This window comes from Ovis canadensis, chromosome 1, assembly GCF_042477335.2.
Source record: "Ovis canadensis isolate MfBH-ARS-UI-01 breed Bighorn chromosome 1, ARS-UI_OviCan_v2, whole genome shotgun sequence".
NCBI lineage: Eukaryota > Metazoa > Chordata > Mammalia > Artiodactyla > Bovidae > Ovis > Ovis canadensis.
Genome location: NC_091245.1, coordinates 42,860,961 through 42,883,025, shown reverse-complemented (window position 1 = coordinate 42,883,025; position 22,065 = coordinate 42,860,961). Strand labels below are relative to the sequence as shown.

The 22,065-nt window shown below is 40.7% G+C and overlaps 1 protein-coding gene across 3 annotated transcripts in view; it reads right to left on the bottom strand.

Moving 5' to 3' along the window:
• Positions 1-18,232, bottom strand: part of SGIP1 (SH3GL interacting endocytic adaptor 1) — a 230,796-nt gene extending 212,564 nt beyond the window's left edge. For 2 of the 3 annotated variants that reach the window (XM_069563583.1, XM_069563754.1), the window contains exon 1: positions 17,822-18,130. In XM_069563583.1, coding sequence (XP_069419684.1) covers positions 17,822-17,831 — 10 coding nt within the window. In that variant the 5' untranslated portion in view covers positions 17,832-18,130. Of the gene's footprint in view, positions 1-17,821 lie in introns of all 3 variants that reach the window. The other variant, XM_069563671.1, reaches the window with a different exon arrangement.
• Positions 18,233-22,065: the final 3,833 nt, after the last annotated feature.

The following is a 22,065-nucleotide window of genomic DNA, read 5'->3' as shown; positions in this document are numbered from 1 at the left end:
TGGAGAAGGAAATGGCAACTCACTCTAGTATTCTTGCTTGGGAAATTGGATGGACAGAGGAGCCTGGCGGGCTATGGTCCATGGGGTCGCAAAAGAGTCAGACATGATTTAGCAACTAAACAACAAACTTACACTCGGTTTTCTTTTCTTATAATGGGACTAATTATCATAGTATCAAACTCAGAGAATTATTGTGAAGATTAAATGAGAAAAATGGTTATAAAGAATTTAAGAACAGTTGGTGGAATATAGCAGGGGCTCAAGAAACGGTAGCTATTTTTAAATACATTGATAAATCTGAACTCTACCTGAACATTTCCTCCTCCTGGGGAGGGCAGTGCTTACTTGTTAAGAGCAATTGTGAAATATTTCAGGGATAATGTCATTCTCAATCTTTCTTAGTATACATCTGGAGATCTAGGATTGTTCTAGGGCAGCTATCTTTCTATAAGCTCTAATTAGGGAATAGGAAGAAAGGAAGGGAGAAAGAAAGTCAGTTATGAACAACTTCAGAAGAAGAGGTGATTTAGAGCTAATGGCTATATAAAACTGTTCCTCTCACTCATCAGCTGGGAAAATCAACAATTTACCATGCATAGATGTATGTATAATATAGACACTGACAATTTAAAAAGTTAAAACCAGTTTCACAGCCTTTAAAATGAAGAAATGAAAAACTCTGAGGATTCGATTTATGGTGTAAGCTCTAAGACAGCGATGAATAACAAAGACTTACTGGATATCAACGGGAAGAAATATTCCCTCAGGCTTTTAATTCTGCCAGAATAGGTGCTTATGGTGTTGAGTGGGTGTAGCAATGGGCTCTTCAAAAGGGCTTAAACAGAGAGGGAGGCATTCTCCTTTTCTTTTGGAAAATCTAAAATGTTCATCTTCCCTTCTGGGAACTGCCTAGCAACAAGGCAGTTGTCATGTTGGGATGTGGTTGGCATTCATTCAGGAGATAAAGCAATAAGATCAGGAGATCAGGAGCCTTCTAAAGAATCTGGGAGTGTCAAAGCATGGCTGGAACTCAAAGTGGCTAGTCTGAGAAACTACTCAGAAAGGTCAGAAATTAGGTAAACTGGCAGGGGTCAGGGAGCACAGACGCAGGACAGTCCCAGGCAAATCCCTGAGAACATAGTCGATAGACATTTTTGAAGCACCTTGTAGCAAGCTCTGGGAAAGCTCACTGAATCAAGGATATATACATGTAGTCATGGAGTGCATCTGGTGTTAACAATGACAATAACAATGATAATATAACAATAACAACTACGATCAATTGAATGCAAAGGTCATAGGAAGTATTTTTCATGAACAGTGTCATTTAATGCTTGCAATGACTTTGACTCACCCCCAACTTTGATTCACCCCACCTTACCAGGTTAGGACCCATATCTGAAAAGTTCTGTAATGTGGAAAACAAACTTACTTATGGTTACCAAATTGGAAAGGGGATCAGGGAAGGATAGATAAGGAGTTTGAGATTAGCAGATACAAACTACTATATATAAAGTAGGTAAAGAGCAAGGTCATACTATATTGCACAAATTATTTAATGTGGATTTCTTTTCTAGAGTTTTCTGGTATCTTCTGTGTTAATGGCAACCCACTTCAAGTTAGCGCATTAAAGAATAGAGCTCGTTGCTTTACTTGACAAACTTTGACTAAGATATTTAATATCCTGAAATAAACTATAATGTAAAAGTATATATATATATATAAGCGCTTATATATATATATATCTGAATCACTTTGCTATACAACAGAAACTAACATAACATTGTAAATCAACTATATTTCAATAAAAATATATGAATAAATGGCTTTGTCAGAACTCCATTCAGTGCTTCCTTCATAGCACTTTGCTCACTTGGAATCATTTCATCATCTGTATTAATTTTATGTTTTTGTTACTATACTGTATACTCCAGAAGGTCTGATGTTTGCTCACCATAGACACCTAGTACCAAGCACAATAGTTTGAACCGCAATAAATACTTGTTGACAATCTTATGGATTTTTGGTAAAGTAAAACCTGAAAAAAGAAAGACATCCAAAACCCCCTGAAGCTCAAGCTTGCCCAAAGGCACACATAAGTTGCAGAAGCAGGATTTGAATCCAGGTCTGATGTGACTGCCAAGCCTGTGCAACTGTCTGCTATGAATACTCAGAAAAGCATACCAGAGTCCTAAGAATCAAGAAGACTGGAATAGGAACATGTGCCACCATCAGAAAGGAAACAATCCAGAGAACACTGGCAGTTTTGGCACCTGTAGGTAGGCAGAGAGAGCTATGTAGCTGGAGGCGTGCGCGGGTGTCTAGTTAACGAATGTCAGATAATGAAACTCAGAGAGGGCAGAAGAGGTTTTTATGGAAACATTTGTAGGAAAGAATGAACACTGAGAGGTCAAACTCTGTCAACAGCAAGATCTCTTAATACTTCTGTCTTTCTAATCTGGCCTGGAGAGAAAGCCTCGATGATGAAAGTCAGCCTAATAAACTAACTGATTCAGTATCAAAATGACTATCAAAGAACTGAAGTGCTTCAAAGCCATTTAAAAACAAGTACATAAACCACCCACACACACATGTTGGTATACTTGGATCTTTAATATCTTCCATTTTTCACCTGTCAACATGCTTCTGAAAAAAAAGAATTGAATGCCAGAGCCATTTGTGTTAGAAAAAGAGTTGCATGAATATAGCCAATTTAATTCTCATTTTGAGCTCTCAGCTCTTGGGGGAAGGGAACCCCAATTCTTTCCAACCTCTCTTAGCTTTCCCAAAATGAACATAAAATTTAAATTATATCAGAGTATTTATTACTCATAACAGATGCAAGACAATCTCCTCTCCAAAAAAAGGCAAAGAAAGAAGAAAAAAAACCCCTAAACCAAAAAACAGCCCTTCTCCCCCCACCAAACCAGAGTGCCATCTGTAGCCACTCAAATTCATCCAACATCCACAGTAATTGTTTAAAGACATAAATGGAAACATGGCTTCTCCTAAAACCCTTCCAGTGGATTTCCACTGCCTCAGAATAAATTTCAAATCCACCTCTGTTGCTCATAAACACATCCCTGACCTGAACCTTGTCTTCCTTCTTTCTTGCCTCCTTCCTGCTCCTTCCCTGATCTCCAGCCAGCCTGGCTTTCCTTTTGTTCCTCAGGCTTACCAAGTCCTAGGTCTTTGACCCTTGCAAGCCTCACTCTTTAAGGATCTTCACGTGTTACAGTGTGACGTGGTCTCAGCTCAAATGCCTTCTGGGGCCCCCTAAAGAAGCATTTACCACCATTCCCCATTCTCTTTCATAGGATTTTTTTTTAATTGATTTTACCACCATCTGAAATTCTCTTGTTTACTCATTTGCTTTGTTAGTCTTCTCATAGCAGTATGCAAGCTCCATGAGAGCAAGGACTCTCTGCATCTTGTTCACCTGTACCCCATACCTGAAACTGTACCTGGATGCGAGCACACAGCATCGCAATGCCACCACTCTGTATCTTAGTCAGTTTGTCAAGAAAGCAACGGGCTCTGTTCTTCAATGTGCTAACTTGAAGTGAGTTGCCAGAAAACTCTAGAAAAGAAATCCACATTAAATAACTTGATCTGGCACTTAGATTGAGCACATTAGCACATTGCTGAAATTATATATTAGGCTTTGTAACTAAGGCAACATAGCTTTTAGTTGGACACACTTTAAAATATATTTTAAATTGTCCCAACTACAAATTCACCATTTAGGAATATTTTTACTGATTAATAGAATGATATACTATAGCATTCCCTGTTCAAATAAATAACTCACCAAATTAAGAAAGATGTTTCTCTTCTGGTATCCAGAAATGAAGAAAATTATTAGTATGCTTGAAAGGTGGAAGGTACAGGGGGAGGGTTTAACTCTAGCAGGGACACATTCTGAAACCCTAGTACTAGATCACAGACTCTTAAAACTAGGTAGCACCTTCAAAATTACTTAATCTAACCTTTCACTTGAAAACAGAGCTTCCTAGATATTAAATGTAATAACAGTTCTAATACTACATTATATGAAAATTTGTAGCTTTCAAAATACTTTCATATATATTTTATGCTTGATATTTATAATCTAGTGAGAAAGGCAGGAAAGTTCTTATCATTTACCATCCTACATTTGGGACAATAAAGAGATAAGGACTTGCTCAAGTACATAGCCAGAACCTTGAAACAAGCTGTAAAAAATCAATGCCTACCCACCTGGCAAATTCTTGGCCTCATTCCCACAGCTAATAAAGAATGGTGCCAAAAGATGTTAGAATTTTTTGAATTAAAATCAATTTTTCTTTCTACTCTTTGCTTTCTCTTCCCAATGTTATATGGCTATCCAAGGTCCCTTGGACAGCAAGGAGATAAATCCAGTCAATTCTAAAGGAAATCAACCCTGCATATTCACTGGAAGAACTGATGCTAAAGCTGAAGCTCCAATACTTTGGCCACCTGATGCGAAGAGCTGCCCCACTGCAAAAAACCCTGATGCTAGAAAAGACTGAGGGCAAGAGGAGAAGCGGTGATAGAGGATGAGATGGTTGGATGGCGTCATCGACTCAATGGACATGAGTTCAAACAAGCTCCAGGAGGTGATGAAGGAGAGGGAAGCCTGGAGTGCTGCAGTCCATAGGTTCCCAAAAAGTCATCCACCACTCAGCAACTAAACAAAAACAAAGTAATCTCTGCTGGTTGGGATAGTGCCAGGACTAGAACCCAATATAAAACTTGTCCTGCCTCACCAAGGTAACTTAGTAAATGAAAACCAAGAATTCATACCATTTCATGAGACTTGATATGAGCCATTCTAGCTCAAAACATGGAGAAGGCAATGGCAACCCACTCCAGTACTCTTGCCTGGAAAATCCCGTGGATGGAGGAGACTGGTAGGCTGCAGTCCACGGAGTCGCTAAGACTCGGGCACAACTGACTTCACTCACTTTTCACTTTCATGCATTGGAGAAGGAAATGGCAACCCACTCCAGTATTCTTGCCTGGAGAATCCCAGGAAGAGAGGAGCCTAGTGGGCTGCCATCTATGGGGTGGCACAGAGTCGGACACAACTGAATTGACTTAGCAGCAGTAGCAGTAGCAGCTCAAAACACTCATCAATCTCCAGTAAACAGTCTAAATGTCTAACACCAAAGAAACAGTAAAATACTGTATGATGTTATGGATATTATACAACCAGCAAAATAATGTCTTTGGAGATAATATCATAAGGGTCATAATGACAGCTAACATTTGTTGATCAAACATTTACTCTGTACCAAATACTATTCTTTAACTACATCATATATCACATGTATTATAAAAATAATAATAACTATAGATAACATATCACGTTCATTTAATCCTTATAATAACCTTTCACTAGGAATTATCTCATATAGAAGAAGAAACTGAGGAACAGAGGGGTTAAAATATTTTCCTAAGCTAGCGTAGTTGGCAAGGGTAGAGTGATCAGGATTTGAATCTGGGAACTTTGACTCTAGTTCCCACGCTCTTAACAAATATCCACACCTAAGATAGTGATTACAATCTAATGGAAACTAAAAAAGTTATGTGTATAAACACAACACATTGGTTTCTTTGATATAAAACTGTATTTTTATTGTAAAACTACTAACAGCTAGCATTTATTGAGTGCCTACTTAATACCCCAGGTAAGTTCCAAGTACGATCTGTATATAAATCTTATTTAATTCTCCACCATCTTGCAATAGGTATTATGTCCTTCACTTTACTGATGAGGTTGCTGAGGCTTAAAGAGATTCAGACTGTCTCTTCCCAAAGTCCGTATTCTACACTCAACAAATGGCAGCAGCAGTTACTGTTGCTTTCTAATAATAAGATTACTGTTGATTTCAATTTCTTCTTTGTATCTTTCAAAGTTTTCTACAATGAAACCTTGTCTTCATCTTCCTTAAAATGAGAGGAACACAAATAAAAGAGGCAGAATGTGTGAGATACTAGATTTAAGTGCATGCTCCTGGAACCAGAGTGTGGCTCTCTGCCAGAGGGAGCCTACGCAGCAGATGGATGCTTCAGGGAGAGCAGAGTGAGCAGAGTTCTGGGTACTTCCTGGCATCCAGGAACCAGGCTGAAGACTTCTATGTGCCCAACACAGCAATGCTGAGTAAGTCTTTGCTCTTCTAAAAGTCTTACATGTATTAACTCATTTAATTTTCATGGTAACCACATGCTGGGTTGCTTAAATATCCTCCATAGGGTCTGTGATCCCTTGACAGGACTCATTCAATCATTCACCGGATATTTATTGAGCACTTACACATGCCATGCGTTGGTGATACAAAAGTGATTAAGACATGGTCCCAGCTCTGACAGAGTCCTTGGTCCTTGGGGAAGGCACAAACAAAGTAGGTACATGAACAGAAAATAGCAGCTAAGATTTATTGAGAGATTAACACGTTGCCTCAATGCAACATCAATCCTACCCAAGTTTCTAGCCCCCCGGTCTGTTCTGTGGACTTTGGCCTTACTATGCTGGTCTCCATGATCAAGTGAAAAATTTCCTTAAAAGTCTCTCTCCCTCTCTCTCTCTCAGCTTATTGGTTCTATATCTCTGGAGAACTCTGATTGCAAGACATGAACTTTCTGTTTAATCCTTAAGACTTTTATGTGATTGAATTACCATGAGAAAGATACAGTTATTATCACTCTTGGGCTTCCCAGGTGGCTCTCGTGGTAAAGAACCCACCTGTCAATGCAGGAGACAAAAGAGATGCGAGTCTGATCCTTGGGTTGGGAAGATCCCCTGGAGGAGGGCATGGCAACCCACTCCAGTGCTCTTGCCTGGACAATCTCATGGACAAACGAGCCTGGCAGACTACAGTCCATGGGGTTGTAAAGAGTTGGACATGACTGAGTGACTAAGCACATCACTCTCACTTTCCAGATGAGAAAACATGTTTACTGACTTCCTAAGGTCACACACATGAGATTTAACCTAGGTCTGACTGACTCCGAAGTCAGGGCTCATAAACCTTCTGCTCCTTGGCCTTGAAGAGTGGGAATTGAGAACTAAGTCAGCACAGGGCAGGCAGCACCTTGCCCTCAACCTAGGAGAACGTGGGAAGGCTTCCTTCCTTGAAGGGGTTGCTTTTGTTTGACTTTGAATGATCAGAACAGACTGTCACCACACAGAGAAGGAAATGGACAGTGTATGCACGGGAAAGAGAAGGCAAGGAGCTCCTGTCTGGCCCAGGCGATGAGACACGAGGGCATACAGTAGCCCACGTATGAAAATGTTGCCCAGCACACAAAGACATTTGGACCTTGCCTTTAAAGCATGAGGAACAATCAAAGGCAGGTGAGGAAACTGACCTCTCTGATGGCTGTGAAGAGGACGGATTGGAAGGTAGAAACAGCAAGGTCTGGTCAGCAGGGGATGAAAAAGACAGGACAGAGTCAGGAAGGATAATCAACAGCTCTTGAGGACCTCCTGACATGAGGCAGTCAGAAAGGAAGAACTGGAAATGAGTCCAACACTGACTCTGTCTACTTTGTAGACACGGTTCTTTGAATTAGGGGCACAACAAGATGAAAAGAAACTTAATGATTAAGGTCAATAGCACAGGAGTAGGGTTCTACCTGCTGCAGGGCTTACAGAGCACTTTCTATCATTGCTACCATATACCAGCACTGTGGGCAATTTCTCATATGGCATTTTTCAGTGACTCACTAAGGGCATTTATAAAGGCTGGGTGTACTGGGTGCACAGCTAGACCACCAGTTTCCTAGTTTTAGGCCCTGTACTTCAGCTTAGGGAAACTGCTCATTGTAGGAAAAGCAAAGTGACATCATCTCAATTGGCAGCGGTGCCTTGGAATGTGATGTTGAGATAAGTGCTGAGGCCAGAGAGAAAGATGACCATGATTGATTAGTGATGTCTGCTACAGTCACTGAAGGGATAGTATAGGACATAGGCACTGAGAATAGAGGATTATAGAATACGCTAGTATTTAACAGGACGGTGCACAGAAGAGGGAACTCTGTAAGGCTTCTCTGCAAAAAGATGCAGCAATAATCTACCTGAAAACCAAAATAGCAAGCAGTAACGGCTAGCCACCAAAAGCTATCAGACCCACATGTAACAACCAGTCTGAGAGAGAGCCATCTGAAAAAGAAGCTGGCATTTACATCACACCCTTTCGATGTTTTCATATTTATGATCTCATTTGATTTTCATAACAACTCTGAGGGCGGGAGCCAGCATTACTGCTACCTGACAAATGGGGAGGGTGAGGCCAAAGAAGGTCCAGAACTCACTCAAGGTTGCATAACTATTCAGGAGATAGAGTCTTTTCAGGTCCTCATCCTTCCCTTTGCACACCGCTGACTCACTGACAGCATCTGCTGTGGCAACCCAGGACAAAGCTATAAATGGGCCCATTGTATGTGTACTCAGCAGAGAGATGGCCCTGGGGACACATTTATTTGTGTGCCTTTGGGCAGTTACCCAACCAGCCCCAGCACCTTTGAACGTGAAAGTCACCACAGGCTCCAAGTCTTTGTCTATTCACGTTTTTGGAATCATTACTAAAGTAAACTTTGACTTATCCTCTTATACAGAGAATAAAAATCCTCAGGAAGGTTGTTTCACTTGGCTTTGGTTTCCTCAACTGCAAAATGAGGCTGGACTTGATTGGTTCATCTTCCAGGGTAGCACACATCATCACACTTTCATGATAATGGCCAAGGCTTTCACGGAATCTCAATGAACACCCAGCTGTCCTTCTCAGGGAGAAAGGGCTATTGTTTCTAGTAGAAGCCAGGTTTTTTGATAAAGTGTTTTGTAGAATGCAAGCTGTGAAAGTTTAGAGTCCACAGGACTAGTGATATCATATGTCCCTTCCCATGATAAAATATGAAGAATCGGTCAGTGTCATTGAAAGGAGCTCACTGGACTAAAACACTCCTGCCTAGCTGGACTTCTTCAGGCAGGTGACTGGTCTGGAGGCTCAAGATCTGATAGTAAAATTAACTTGTTTATTTCTGAGGAAGGCTCTTGAAATATCAGTCAAATTTAGATGATCTGTTATTGGCTTGTCAGCCAGAGACCTGGGCTAAATTTCAAACACCAGCCAGATTTTCCAATTACAGCATTATACAAATAAAGGGCCCTTGACTAGGAATCAAGATTGGCTCATAAATGCTGGTTCTGCCTTTTGGTAAGGTTGTCACTTTGAACAAGTCACTGAACATCATTGAGCCTTGGATGCCTTCTGTTTGAAATGAGGATACTCATACCTATTTGTACCACATAGAGACAGTGTAGAATAAGATATGTACATGAAGATGTGGTCTTTCTATATACCAGATCTAAGCTTCTGAAGATGGAGTCCACAGCTGCCTCTTTCAGTCATAGTCACTGGGCCTAGCATTATACCTGAGACTAAAGAAAAAGCTTCAGATATACCTGGTAAATGAATGAACATTTTGGAAACTTTGAGGTCTGTACATCACATAATCTTACACTTATGTCCTAGGTGAGCATAATTTCCTTCTACTGTTTATTAAAGATATGTGACATGGATCACTCTGGGTCTTTAAAAAAAAAAAGCCTAAAATACTAGTTCATAATAGAAGTCTATATGAACTCAGGAGAAACAAAAGTCTGATACATAGTCAAAATATGTGTGAATTAGTGTGTAGTTATGATTCTGACATCATTTGTCATGGAGCTCTATCTTTTGCATGGAAATGTTCAAGCCTAGAACTGTAGTTGAACTTTCAGCTCTAACTTTGAGCTTGGTACCATTAGCCAAGGTAAGAGCACGATACGCCTCCACTTACTGAAATGTGGGGGAAGAATGAGTCTGACAGGCACCATCGTAACAGAGTCATAGAACCAATGTCAGAATAACAGGCTTCTGAACACCCACCTGTTTCCTGACACATGGATAACACAGGCCCATGCAGACTGACTTCTGCAAAAGGAAACTGACTTTCCTACCATTGAAGAGGAGCCAGCAATTCCACTTCTGGTTGTTTGTCTGAAGAAAACAAAAACACTAGTTCTAAAAGATATATGCATCCCAGTGTTCATCACAGCCTTATTTACAGTAGTCAAGGTATGGAAGGAATCTAAGTGTCCCTCAACAGAAGAATGAATAAAGAAGATATGATAAATACTTGAAAAAAGTGAATGTGTTAGTTGCTCAGACCTGTTCAACTCTTTGCAACCCCATGGACTGTAGCCTGGAAGGCTCCTCTGTCCATGGGAATTCTCCAGGCAAGAATACCAGAGTGGGTAGCCATTTCCTTCTCCAGGGGATCTTCCTTACCAGGAATCAAACCCTGGTCCCCTACACTGCAGGCAGATTCCTTATCATCTGAGCCACCAGGGAAAGGATCTAGAAACTGCTTGCAATGCAGGAGACCCAGGTTTGATCACTGTGTCAGGAAGATGCCCCAGAGAAGGGAATGGCTACCCACTCTAGTATTCTTGCCTGGAGAATTCCTTAGGTGGTATTATTCACTTACTCAGCCATAAAAGAGAATGAAATCTTGCCATATGCAATAGCATGGGTAGACCTGGAGGGTATTGTGTTAAGTGAAATAAATCAGAGAAAGACAAATACTGTTTGTTTTCACTTATATGTGGAATATAAAAAACAAAACTGATAAACAGATATAATAGAAAAAATATAAAAAATAGAAATAAACTCACAGATACAGAGAAAAAAATCAGTGGTTGCCAGAGGGGAGAGGGGTGGGGGGACAGGTGAAATAGGTGAAGGTACAAACTACCAACTATAAAATAAATAATAGGGATGTAAGGTACAGCACAGGGAAAATCATCAATAATATTATAATAACTTTGTCTGGTGAGTAATCTATAAAAATATTGAATCACTATATTATATACCAGACACTAATATAATATTGTAGGTCAACTATACTTCAACAAAAAAAAAAAGAGAGAGAGAAAGGGACTCAAGGGTATGTGTCTATTTGTTCTTCTCTGAGTCTCTCTCTTAAACATTCCCCTGACCTTTGCTCCAGACATGCTGGCCTCCTTGCTGTTCTACCCACATTCTGAGCCTTTCACTAGCTCTCCCCGCTGCTACTTTGGATTGTTCCTCCAGATAATTACTTGACCGCTCACTCCCTTCCCTCCCTCAAGCCTTTGCTTAAATGTCTTCTCAGAGAAGCTCTGTGCAGGCAGGAATCTGTTTTATTCACTACTGAGCCTCTAGCACCTAGAACCATGTCTAACATCTAGTATGCATTCAATATACAATTTTTAATGCATAAATAGTTCTATGTTCAGAGCTACATAGGAAAGGTGCATAAACGCATTTCTGTTTTTCAGCACAGCAAAAGCAAAGATCAAAGCAAACTTACAGCATACGTGCAATAGGACAGTAGAGGAAGAATTAAGTGGTGAGAGCGGATAGTAATATATCTGAACCATTTTCTGTGTGTCAGGAAAAGCACGCTTTGAGGTGGGAGGAAGAGGAGTCAATTATGAGAATTCAAACCTTAGAGGGAGTGAATATGTGGAATCCAAATCATTCAGCAGATGCCAGAGACTCTTAGAGCTGGAATTTCTAGAGGGATGACAGATCAATGCTCGTACTTTGTTTGCAAGGAAACAGAACTCCAGGAAGGTAAAGTAATCCTCTCCACACACATAACCGAGAAGTCATAACACTTAAGACTCAAACCTGAGTCTGATGCCTGGGTCCATGGTCTTTCAAACAAAAGATCCAATCTGCACAAATTCAGTAAACATATTGAGCTTCTAAGATTCACAAATTTTCCAGTCAAGACTAATTTGGCATCTGAAAAACCTCACATCCATCACGTGCCACTGCATGCACAAATGTGTCATACAACGTTAATTTGTTTACACACATTAATTTACTTACACCACTTTCCCAATTCCAAATGCCTGGCTCTATAGGCATTATTTTCAGATCTGGTCATAAGCCAGAAAAAACGAAATAGAACCCAGAATGAAAAGGAGGAATTGAAGAATGAGTAAAGTGGAGAAAGGAAGGCAAACATACAAGGAAAGCAGAAGGGAGAGAAAAAAGAGAAAAAAGAAAAAAAATGTACAGGATATTGACAACAATGCCTCTGGGAATATCTTTGAATAGCTCTGCTATAACTTGTCTCTTTCCATTATGAAATCATTTCCTTGGAGCTAATCCCCAAAATAATTCAGGATCAAGTACATATTTTCAAATGGACTATTTCTTTTCTTTGGCTTCTCAAAAGGTGTCTTACAATTAGCACTCCACAATACATATATTTCCCTAGTAATCTCATATTTATAGATCTTGTTTCTCCAGGAAAAATATAGATTTGAGAATGTATTTTTGTTATATTCACCATAAGACCCCAAATAATACTTTACAATGTACACTATGAAGTGATCAGTCACTTAAATCTGGTTTTATTCACTTAGTCAATAAACATCTAAGGATCCACTCTGCATAGTGAGATAAGAATAGAGAGGGAAATGATGGACCTAAGTCCTGCCCTCATGGAGCTTACCTCTGAGTCAGAGATTCAGCTTAAACAACCGCAGATCATAAAAATAGCTTTTAGGAAAGACAGGAGACCAAGATGGACTCAGTGCGCAGGGTGTACGTCTGGGAGCACGGGATGACAAGGATGGGAGGGAAGGTCTCCAGACAGGGTGGCAGTATTGCTGGGACCACAAGAGAGTCAGTTACTCCATGAGCTGGAAAAACAGTGTTCTTGGCAGGGCAAAAGCCCTGAGGCAGGAAAGTATTTGCTTTAGACAATCTGAGACAGGTAACAAAGCCGCTGGTGTACCTGACATACTAGATGAGCTTGATGAAGCACAGAATGCCAGAGCTCCTGGCTCCTGTAACTCTTCTGCAATCATCTTTCTCCCTTTCTTAATTCCATTCATGAGTTTCCATAACGCAAGTGGGGCTTCCCTGGCGGCTCAGTGGTAAAGATTCTGCCTGCCAATGCAGGATACACGGCTTCGACTTCTGGGTGGGGAAGATCCATCCCCTGGAAGAGGAAATGGCAGCCCACTCCAGTATTCTTGCCTAAAAAATCCCATGAAGAGAGGAGCCTGACAGGCTACAGTCCATGGGATTGCAAAGAGTTGGACGTTAAGCACAGCACAACACAGCACAGACCACAATTATGAAAGTAAAATTGAACATAATTTAAAAATCCAGCATTTAGAGTCTCCAAAAGTTCTAAAAATACCCCCAAAAATTCCTTTGAAATTTCTCTCCATCTCCTCATTGTCTTCTGGTAAACCTTCTTGCCCTCAAATAGTGATATTAGAAACTGAAAACACATTTAATGTCATTGTTTTCTTTTGGCTAACTACTATATAAAATGTCATGTTCTTTATACATTTCATGGCAAATATTTAGTTTCAGGTAGATAATCTTTGATAGACTTAGTTAGAGAATCCAACCACTGTTTATATCATTATTGCTACAGAAAAATCTGTTTCAAGTGACTGCTTCACAGACAAACTCAGGAACATAAAAACTATGAGTTGCTGACTTCCTGCAACTTGTTTATTTGAGACATGGATAGCATATGTGCCAAATCCAACAGAGAAAATTACTCACAGTCTTCTAGCATGGTTTATCTAAGTTAATTTTTTTTAAAGACTACATGTTCTTTTAGAGATTTAAAGTTGACCTTGGGAATTAGATGGGAATTTGTACATAAAAGGAGGCTTTTTCCACACCCGAGCCCTTTAAGAAGGAGAGAAATTGCATAAGGAATGGAATATATATTAAAATCTCATATGCCTCCTTAAGAGTTTCCAAAATAACATCACTATTTCTGGGAAGGGAATTGATAGAAAAGTGAGAAGCAGTCCCTTTAAAACTTCTTAGCTAACTACAAAATGAATGGTTGCAGCTTCAAAATGCTTTGTTCCTTTTTGGTTATAGCAAAGAATTTTCCAAACAAATAAACTTCATTCCTAGATAGGCGAAAGAAACACTTTTACTATTACAAGGTTCATTGCAACAACAGAAGATCAGTTAACCTAGAGCTGCTTAAATTTTTCTAAACATTGATTTTGGAGATAATAGGTATTAACAAGGAATTGAGAAGTGTGATTCTGTGAATACTCATATTTAAAAGAGAGACAGATGCAACCAATAAAACTTAAGTCCTAGTTTTCAATCAGGTTAACGTCCACTTTGATACAAAGCAAAAAGAAAAAGCTCATATTTAAAATGTTATGGGTGATCAAAACTAGGAGATTTGTGATGAACATGGGTCCAAAATCTATTCTCCTATTTTTTTACCTCAATGTATTAGTTTTTATTCTTGCAATTTAGAAAAAGTACTGCAGAAGCACTCAGTGCAGAATATACTTACTGATAGGCTATTATGACTAATAAAAACAATAAAATTTATTAAATTAACTTGCACATTGCAATTAAACCCAGTGAATCTTTAAAATATGCTTGTTAACTTTAAAAATTATTTTAGGATGAAACCATTGGCACCCCCAAACTTTTCTTTTCAGTAAAACATCTAAGAGCCTGACTAGGGAACTGAAAACATCAGCACTTTTAGTCCAGTTCTGCCAGGCAAGGGAAAACTTCCCATACTGCCTTACAAATTAACAAATGTCCCTGGAAACCCTGACTCAGTTTCACTTACCTTAGAAAAAAAGTAGCTAAAAGGTCGTTTTCAAACTTTAATAATAACATATGTAAAACAACAAAATCCTGGAATAGTTGCTCTAATCACACAGACTGCACTGTAAGCTTGGCCAGTACACACACCCTTTATGAGTATTAATAATTCCCTTTGCTCATCCTCTTTCCCTTCACAGTCAAACTACTTAAGGCTCCACATCACATGATATTCTTTAGGAAAGACCCGATACTAACCATTGCCAAAAAAATTTTTTTTAATGTAGAAATCAACAAATCAAGTTCCTTAAAATACACTTTTGAAAGAAAAGTATTTGAAAAGAGTCATGGAGCCACAAAGTATAATACCAGTAATGTGCTTGAGGTCCCTGCAAAATTATTTCACTGCCTTCTGTGATACTGGACCCAGTGGAGAGGTAGCAGCAGTGCTCCTCTATGGCCAGAATTTCCAACATTGAATGAATGGAGCATATATCCTATTCCATCAAAATGAGAACACAAAAGTAAACCATGAGCCATTCTGATGAATCTCTGTTTACTCTTGCTTTACACAAAGTAGAGAAGCAGCTTTGAAAAGTTGCCATGGCCATGTTTTTCCTGAGCAGCAGACATTAATAAATACCAAAACACATAGACACAAATGCAAATGTGAGTTCTCTCCCTTTCTAGAATAATGTATACGGGCAGGTGACATATGTGTGTATAACTGTGCATGAGTGTTTGTGTGTGTGTGTGTGTGTGTGTGTGATTGTGTGTGTCACATGTACTAATTGAGAAGAGACAGCATTTTAACTATCTGGATGTTTGGTGACACTTTCTCTGAGCCCACTGATATTTGATAGATGGCTGCCATGACTGGATTTTAGGGGGTTTCGTATCTTTCCAAGGCTATCTTGATAGATAGAAGCCTAGCTTCCTCTAGGGAAGAGTTAAGTGGGAATGATAACTGCTATGACACACTTTCAGAGTAAGAGCATTAAAGAGGTGAAATTGTGAGATGCAGTATCAGGAACTTGCATATGTTGGCAGAAAGGCTGGCATTTAAGTTGGAAGGCCATTGATAGGCAAACTGGACTTCCAGTTAAGGTTCTCACCAGCCTTTCTAAGGTCATTGAATCAAGAAGATAACAAGTCTTGAATAGCACTGAAGCAGGAACTATAGGTAGATTAAAAAATATTAGTTTCATTTACATTTTTAAGCTACTGGAAACACCTGTCCAATTTCTTTTGCAAGGATCTGATGGATGGGAACTGCACCCCTAGTGTCACCTTTAATTCCTAACAGTGCTAAGATAACATCCTTCATTAGATAAATTTGGCAAATGCAGAGCAATAGTGTTAATTCAGCTCCAACACAAGTCTTTGTTACAGCTCTCCTTTCAGTGTAGTCAGCTCAGATAAGCTTATCACAGGGCTTTGAACTGACATCCTGGGATAGCACAATAGACAATATTACCAGAAGAATCATTAACAAGCATCAGAAAATATTACTTCCTTCAGAGATAATTTCAGTCCATAGTTTATAAGGCAAGAAGTAAATCTTCCAAGTCCCTGGGTAAGATTAAAATCTAATCAGAATGTGTGTGGATTTATTAAGAAATGCTACGTGAAATTTAGCTGGAGAAATCTAGTACCTCTGTAGACACATTTTTTTTTTTTTCTGAAGAGGGCAATGCACATGAGCTTCTAATTGAAAACTCCCTCAGTAATGCTCTTTCTGTTTGTCTTGCCTTGTTATTCAAAGGTTAAATTCAGTTTGAATTAATGAAAATGATTTAATCTTGATCATTAGTAAACTTAGTTTATTTAGGCCGCTGTTTAAAGAACTAGCTTAAGAACCCTCTGCAAACAAGACCAGGCTCCATAACAAAATGATACCCAGTCTCTCTTTTAAGGCTATTTTCTAAAATCTGTGGGCCATGACTGTAGAATTTTTCACTCCCCCAAATCACATTAACAATGTTTGACATGATGACAGACAGAGCAAAAAGAATTCATTTCTGCCAGATAAGTATAGGCAACACTGCTGTTTTTCTTTCTTTCCACAACCGTTCTTTTCTTATTCCATTTGGTAGATTTCTAAGGAATGTTTCAAATCTGTAAGATAGACCTTGACTTAAGAGGTGGCCTCTCTGCCATTTTCATGGCAGATTTGAGACCCATTATGCACTCGATTCTGCATTGTGAAATCCAGGCTGGGGACAAATTTCTGCCTGTCATCTTAGGAAAGGCCAGGAGTTTTGCACCATCCTGTAGTGTGAAAGCAGAAAATCAAAGCTGCTGCTGCCTGCTTCTTTCCTAATCAGCTTGCTGCTTTTCTGAGGCAATCTTGGTTGTCACCATGTCAAGCTTAGAAGGGTAGTTTAGTAGAATAAAATGTAGTTTAAACAATGTCTCTCCCAGGAAAGTTCCTCTTTACACTTAATATTGAATGCAAAAAGCTAATCAGTTAATTTGATGCTTGGCTAAGAGCCATGACACAGGGAACGCATTTAAGAAGCACAAAATTCTTCTTAAAAAAAACCTGATAAGAGCCCAAATAAGAAGACAAGAGTCCCAGATATTTTCCTCACATCATTCATTCTGTTGCAATGACAGCCCCCTAAAACTAGAGCCTGTGGACAAAATGAAACCCCTCACCCCAAGGGTATGATGTAAATTGCAGAGATAAAAACATCTTAGGAGAATTTTTAAAAAATTTTAAACAGTTCACTGAAAATGACAGCATGGCTAACTGTGTCAATGACCTCTCCTGTCTACTGTCAATTTCAGAAGACAAGTTTCCACTGTAAATGTTTAATCAGTGTAGTCCCAGGAACCCAGAGCAGAAAACCTTCTCTCCCAACTTCTCTGCTTTGCAAGCTCTTTCCTAGCTCTATCTTAGTTCCTTGCAAGCACTTTAGGTTTTTCTCTCCCGTAAGAGCTGGGAGCTCTGTAGGTTCTGAGCTAAACAGAAGCCCTGTGGTTTGATTCCATTAGTCTGAGCCCTGGTCCGCTGCAAGTAAACTGCAGCATTTCTGTTTGCACATCCTGGCAACCGGGTTCTAGACCAGCCACAAACACAGGCTGCACACATATTTCAACGCTGTTCTCCCCAAACCTTGCCTGTAGCCAGTCAACCACAACAGAAAGCATCCTACCTTCCATCATGGTGGCAGAATTGCATTCCTTAATTTCCAGAGTCTGAAAAAACACAAGAGGATACGATTCCAGGTCTCAGCTTAAGTCCTCGCAACGCTGCTGCCGCCGAGAGATCTGCTGTGTCCGCTGCTGAAGCCAAAGGAGACAAGTGTTAACCCCAAAGACAGGCCATGGATGCTGCTGGTGCTGCTTCACCTACAGGCTCCCAGGAAGATGCTGCGAGAGAAAGGGAGAGGAACAGCCAGCCGGCCGAGCTGCACCGCCTGCGTTGCCTCGGCCAATCCCTTCAGCTCTGGACCGCGTCACATGGTAGGCAGCCCGCATCTCCTGACACAATACCCCGGGAGAGCACACAGAACCTATTTCCCGTCCCCATTCCCCTCCACCCCCATACCCTCCAGCTTGTCACCAAATGCACAGCCCCTTCCCCACCTGGTGACGCACTTCCCCCGCCCCTCCTCTTCTTAAGCCTATTGCAGCGGCTGGGTACCCGAGATTAATTATCAGACGCCGCCACCTTCACCGCGGACTCGGGCATGAAAGGAGCACTTAAGTGACTCGCTGCGGAGGGGGATTATTATTATTATTATGATTTTAAAGAAAACTTCTTAATAATTCCGTGCAGCCTGGAGTCTTGGCTGCACACACTCAGGCTCCCATTCCCATTTCCCTTTGCCCTGAAGGAATTCCAAATGTCAGTATCTGTGGCCTCCGCACACATCTGTGACTCTCTCTCTCTCATTCAGGAGAGAAAAATCAATCCGGCTGACGTCACATAATAAACAATTATCCCCAAAAGGATGGTGCAGAAGAAATTTCACCCCAGCTCCCTTCAAGAGAGCCAGGGGATTAATCGCGCATGACATGCCGAAGGGCTGGGAACTGTCATTAAAACAAAGAAACAAAAGAACCCACCCGAGTGGGGCTCTGGAATCGCACTGGCAACGCATGAGATAATTTCTGGGGCGGGAGGCGGGAGAGAGGGGAGCAGGCAGAGAGGGAGGCCTCAGATGCACTACAGCTAGCCGTGCGTGCCGCTTCCTCCCCACTGGACCCGGGCAGCAGGCCGCCACGGGGACCGCGGGGGGCAGCTCTGCTCCGCAGCGTTCGAGTCCAGCCGCCAGCGCATCCTTCCGGCCCAGCGCGCACGTGAGCCGCCGCGCAGCCCCAGGTGGAAGAGTGGCTGTTACTACCCACTGCAGTCCCTGTAGGAAACCCAACTTTCTTCTAAATGACACTCCCCCACCCCACCCCCAAGCTCCTCTAAGATCCATCTGCAGGCCTGCAAGCTCATTCGTTCACTCCAGTGGGGATCCAGAGGGGGACCCAAGTGTGGAGCCCTGGCCCGAGGGACGGGTGGAGTCCCGGTTATACAGCTTCCAGGGATGGGCTCTGGGCGCCGTGCTGCTGCTTAAGTGGGAAAGGTTATGACACCTCGGCTGCTGGGTTGAGACTGTCACCTGACTGGTCCCTAGGGATCCGGGAGCCTTTCAGAGGGCTCCCAAGTACCAGAGGGTCTGGCGTTCCTCAGTTCCATTCTAGCAGGCTTAGCCCTCAGAGCGCTGAGGAAGCAGAGGGCAGGCGGAGTTTGGGAGGGAGGAGGAGACAGAAGGAAGATGGGAAAAAAAGGAAAGGCCTCTTCAGAACCCTAGGAGACAACAGAATAAGCGGGCATGCCTCCCTCTACAATCTGGCAGCGCGACTAGGAGAAAGGCCATTACATCACAGAGCAATTGTGAACATCAAAGGAAAAAACGTCAAGAAGTAAGCTGCTTTACACATCAGGGGTGAATCTCCAATACTATTGTTAATTATTTATATTATACATATACCCATGGACTTTTGATATTGCCCAACCATGGACATAGTCTAGTTCTTTCTATGAGAGCAAATATTCTATGAGAGAGGTATTGGTGGCTGAGAACTACTAGAGAAAATATAACTAGAAGAGCTAACTGAAACCATATTAACGGATGAAAAAAATTCAGTTCCTTAGCAACTTAGAAGTTTTGAAAAACTCATTGTTCTCCCTAAGGACACATATTTCAATGGCCTTGAAATTTCAAAATGAAACTCTCCAGCAGATACAAACATTTATGCCTTTTCCCTTATATCTGTGAAACAGTTGAATTTTAAAAGAGGGAAGAATTCTGAAGCAAAACATGGTCTTGAGTACAACTTACAGTTCTCTGAAAACTGCAAAGGTATTATTGCAAAAAGCAGATTGATTAGTGTAGGAAGCTTTAGCCAAACATTTTGTAATGGTTAAGAATATGGATAGATATTGGTGTCAAACAGACTGAGATCAAGTTCTGTCTCTGCCACTTCATGAGCTCCGTGACCCTGGACAAGTTATATAATTCTCTGTGACTCACAGCTTCCTTATTTGTGAAATGGAGATAATAGTACCAAGTTCATAGGACTATAAATAGTACTAATAACAAATCTTTATTAATGACTTACTGTGTGCTAAGCAGTGTCCTAAATGCTTTGCCAGTAAATTACTTAGTATTGTGTCTGGAGCATAATAAACCCTCCATGTTGTCTTTTTAAGATTATTTCTACTAAAGGGCTACCAGAGGCATCAAAGACGCTTGTAGCCAACTGAGAGTTATACCACATACACAGAGAACAACTTAGTAATTGGGTGATGCATCCAGAGGTGTAATGTTATTAGACAGTTCTCAGAGACTGCTGTGTAGAAGAGTGATTACTGAATAATATAGGGAACTCTAAATTAGAAAATTGTCTTAATATGGAATCTGGAGGTAAGTGCAAGCCCTGAGGTGCAGGGCTAGGCAACATTGTCAAAGATATACAGGGAAAGGAGAGCCAGGAAAACCCAGACTGCCTGCCTTTTCTCACTTAATGTGAGTTTTACATGCGTTAGAGCAAACCTCTCCGATTCAGTGTGGGCACACATCAATTTTGTTTGTGACCAGCCAGAGACATGAAGTGGAGAAGGAAATGGCAACCCACTCCAGTATTCTTGCCTGGAGAATCCCAGAGACAGCAAGCCTGGTTGGTGAGCTGCCGTCTATGGGGTTGCACAGAGTCGGACACAACTGAAGTGACTTAGCAGCAGCAGCAGAGACAGGAAGACAACTCAGAGATTCTTTTGGTTAGTGGAGGGTTCATAGAAAAAAAAGAAGTGTCTAGTTACAATTGCTAGAGAAGGAACAAGAAAGGGAAGTATGGTAAAGGTTGTTAGGTCAGTATCAAGACTGGTTAAACTTTATGTAAGCTTATCAAAAAAAAATTACCATCAGTTATAAAAGCATCTGATGAGCAAAGTTCTGCTTCAAATAAAAAACTGTTCAAGTATATTATCAGAAAAAGATTACACATTCTAATTTTTTCAGTTTTTTTTTTGAGGGGGAAAGTTATTTTCTCAAGAAGAAAGTACTTTAAATTGTAGCCCCGATTTCATCCCTTCCTAGGATAGCTTTTTCTACCGAAGAGTACAAAGGAGAATTTCTAGCTGCCATAATAGTGAAATACATTTTTTCTTTTTTCTAGTTTTAAATGGAAGACAAAAGATCTGTGGAAAAGATCAGGTAAATTACTGACTTGCCCAAAAGTACAAGGGCTATGCAGGAGTCTAACCCAGGATGGCAAATATGTGCCCAGATCACACCAGGCTCTCAGAGAGTGCCTGAGACTAGTCCAAGACCCAAAGACTTAATCGCTGAAATCACTAGACATTTAAATTTTTTTTCTGAAATAATATTTGTATGCTAGTGATGCTTTGCCAGCTAATGCAAAGAACCAACCTGTTGGAAAAGACCCTAATGCTGGGAAAGATTGAGAGCAGGAGGAGAAAGGGACAACAGAGGATGAGATGGTTGGATGGCATCACTGACTCATTGGTGCTGAGTTTGAGCAAGCTCTGGGAGATAGTGAAGGACAGGGAAGCCTGGTGTGCTGCAGTCCATGAGGTGGCAAAGAGTCAGAGATGACTTAACAACTAAACTGAGCTGAACCAAAGCCCTATTACACATTAAAAAAAAAATCCTATTATATAATTTACCATACACATTGAATTTCTTCACTATTTCTCAGTTGTAGTATGTATGTGGTGGGGGTCAGGAATCAGCTTAGATTTCAGAAAGAGAAAGAAAATAATCAGAACTGAGTCACAAAGGAAGAAACAAAATTAACATAAAAGGAAAGCTTTTAAAAATGGACCCAGATATATAGCTCTAAGATAGTGACCTCAGGACGACATTGACTCTGTCCCTCT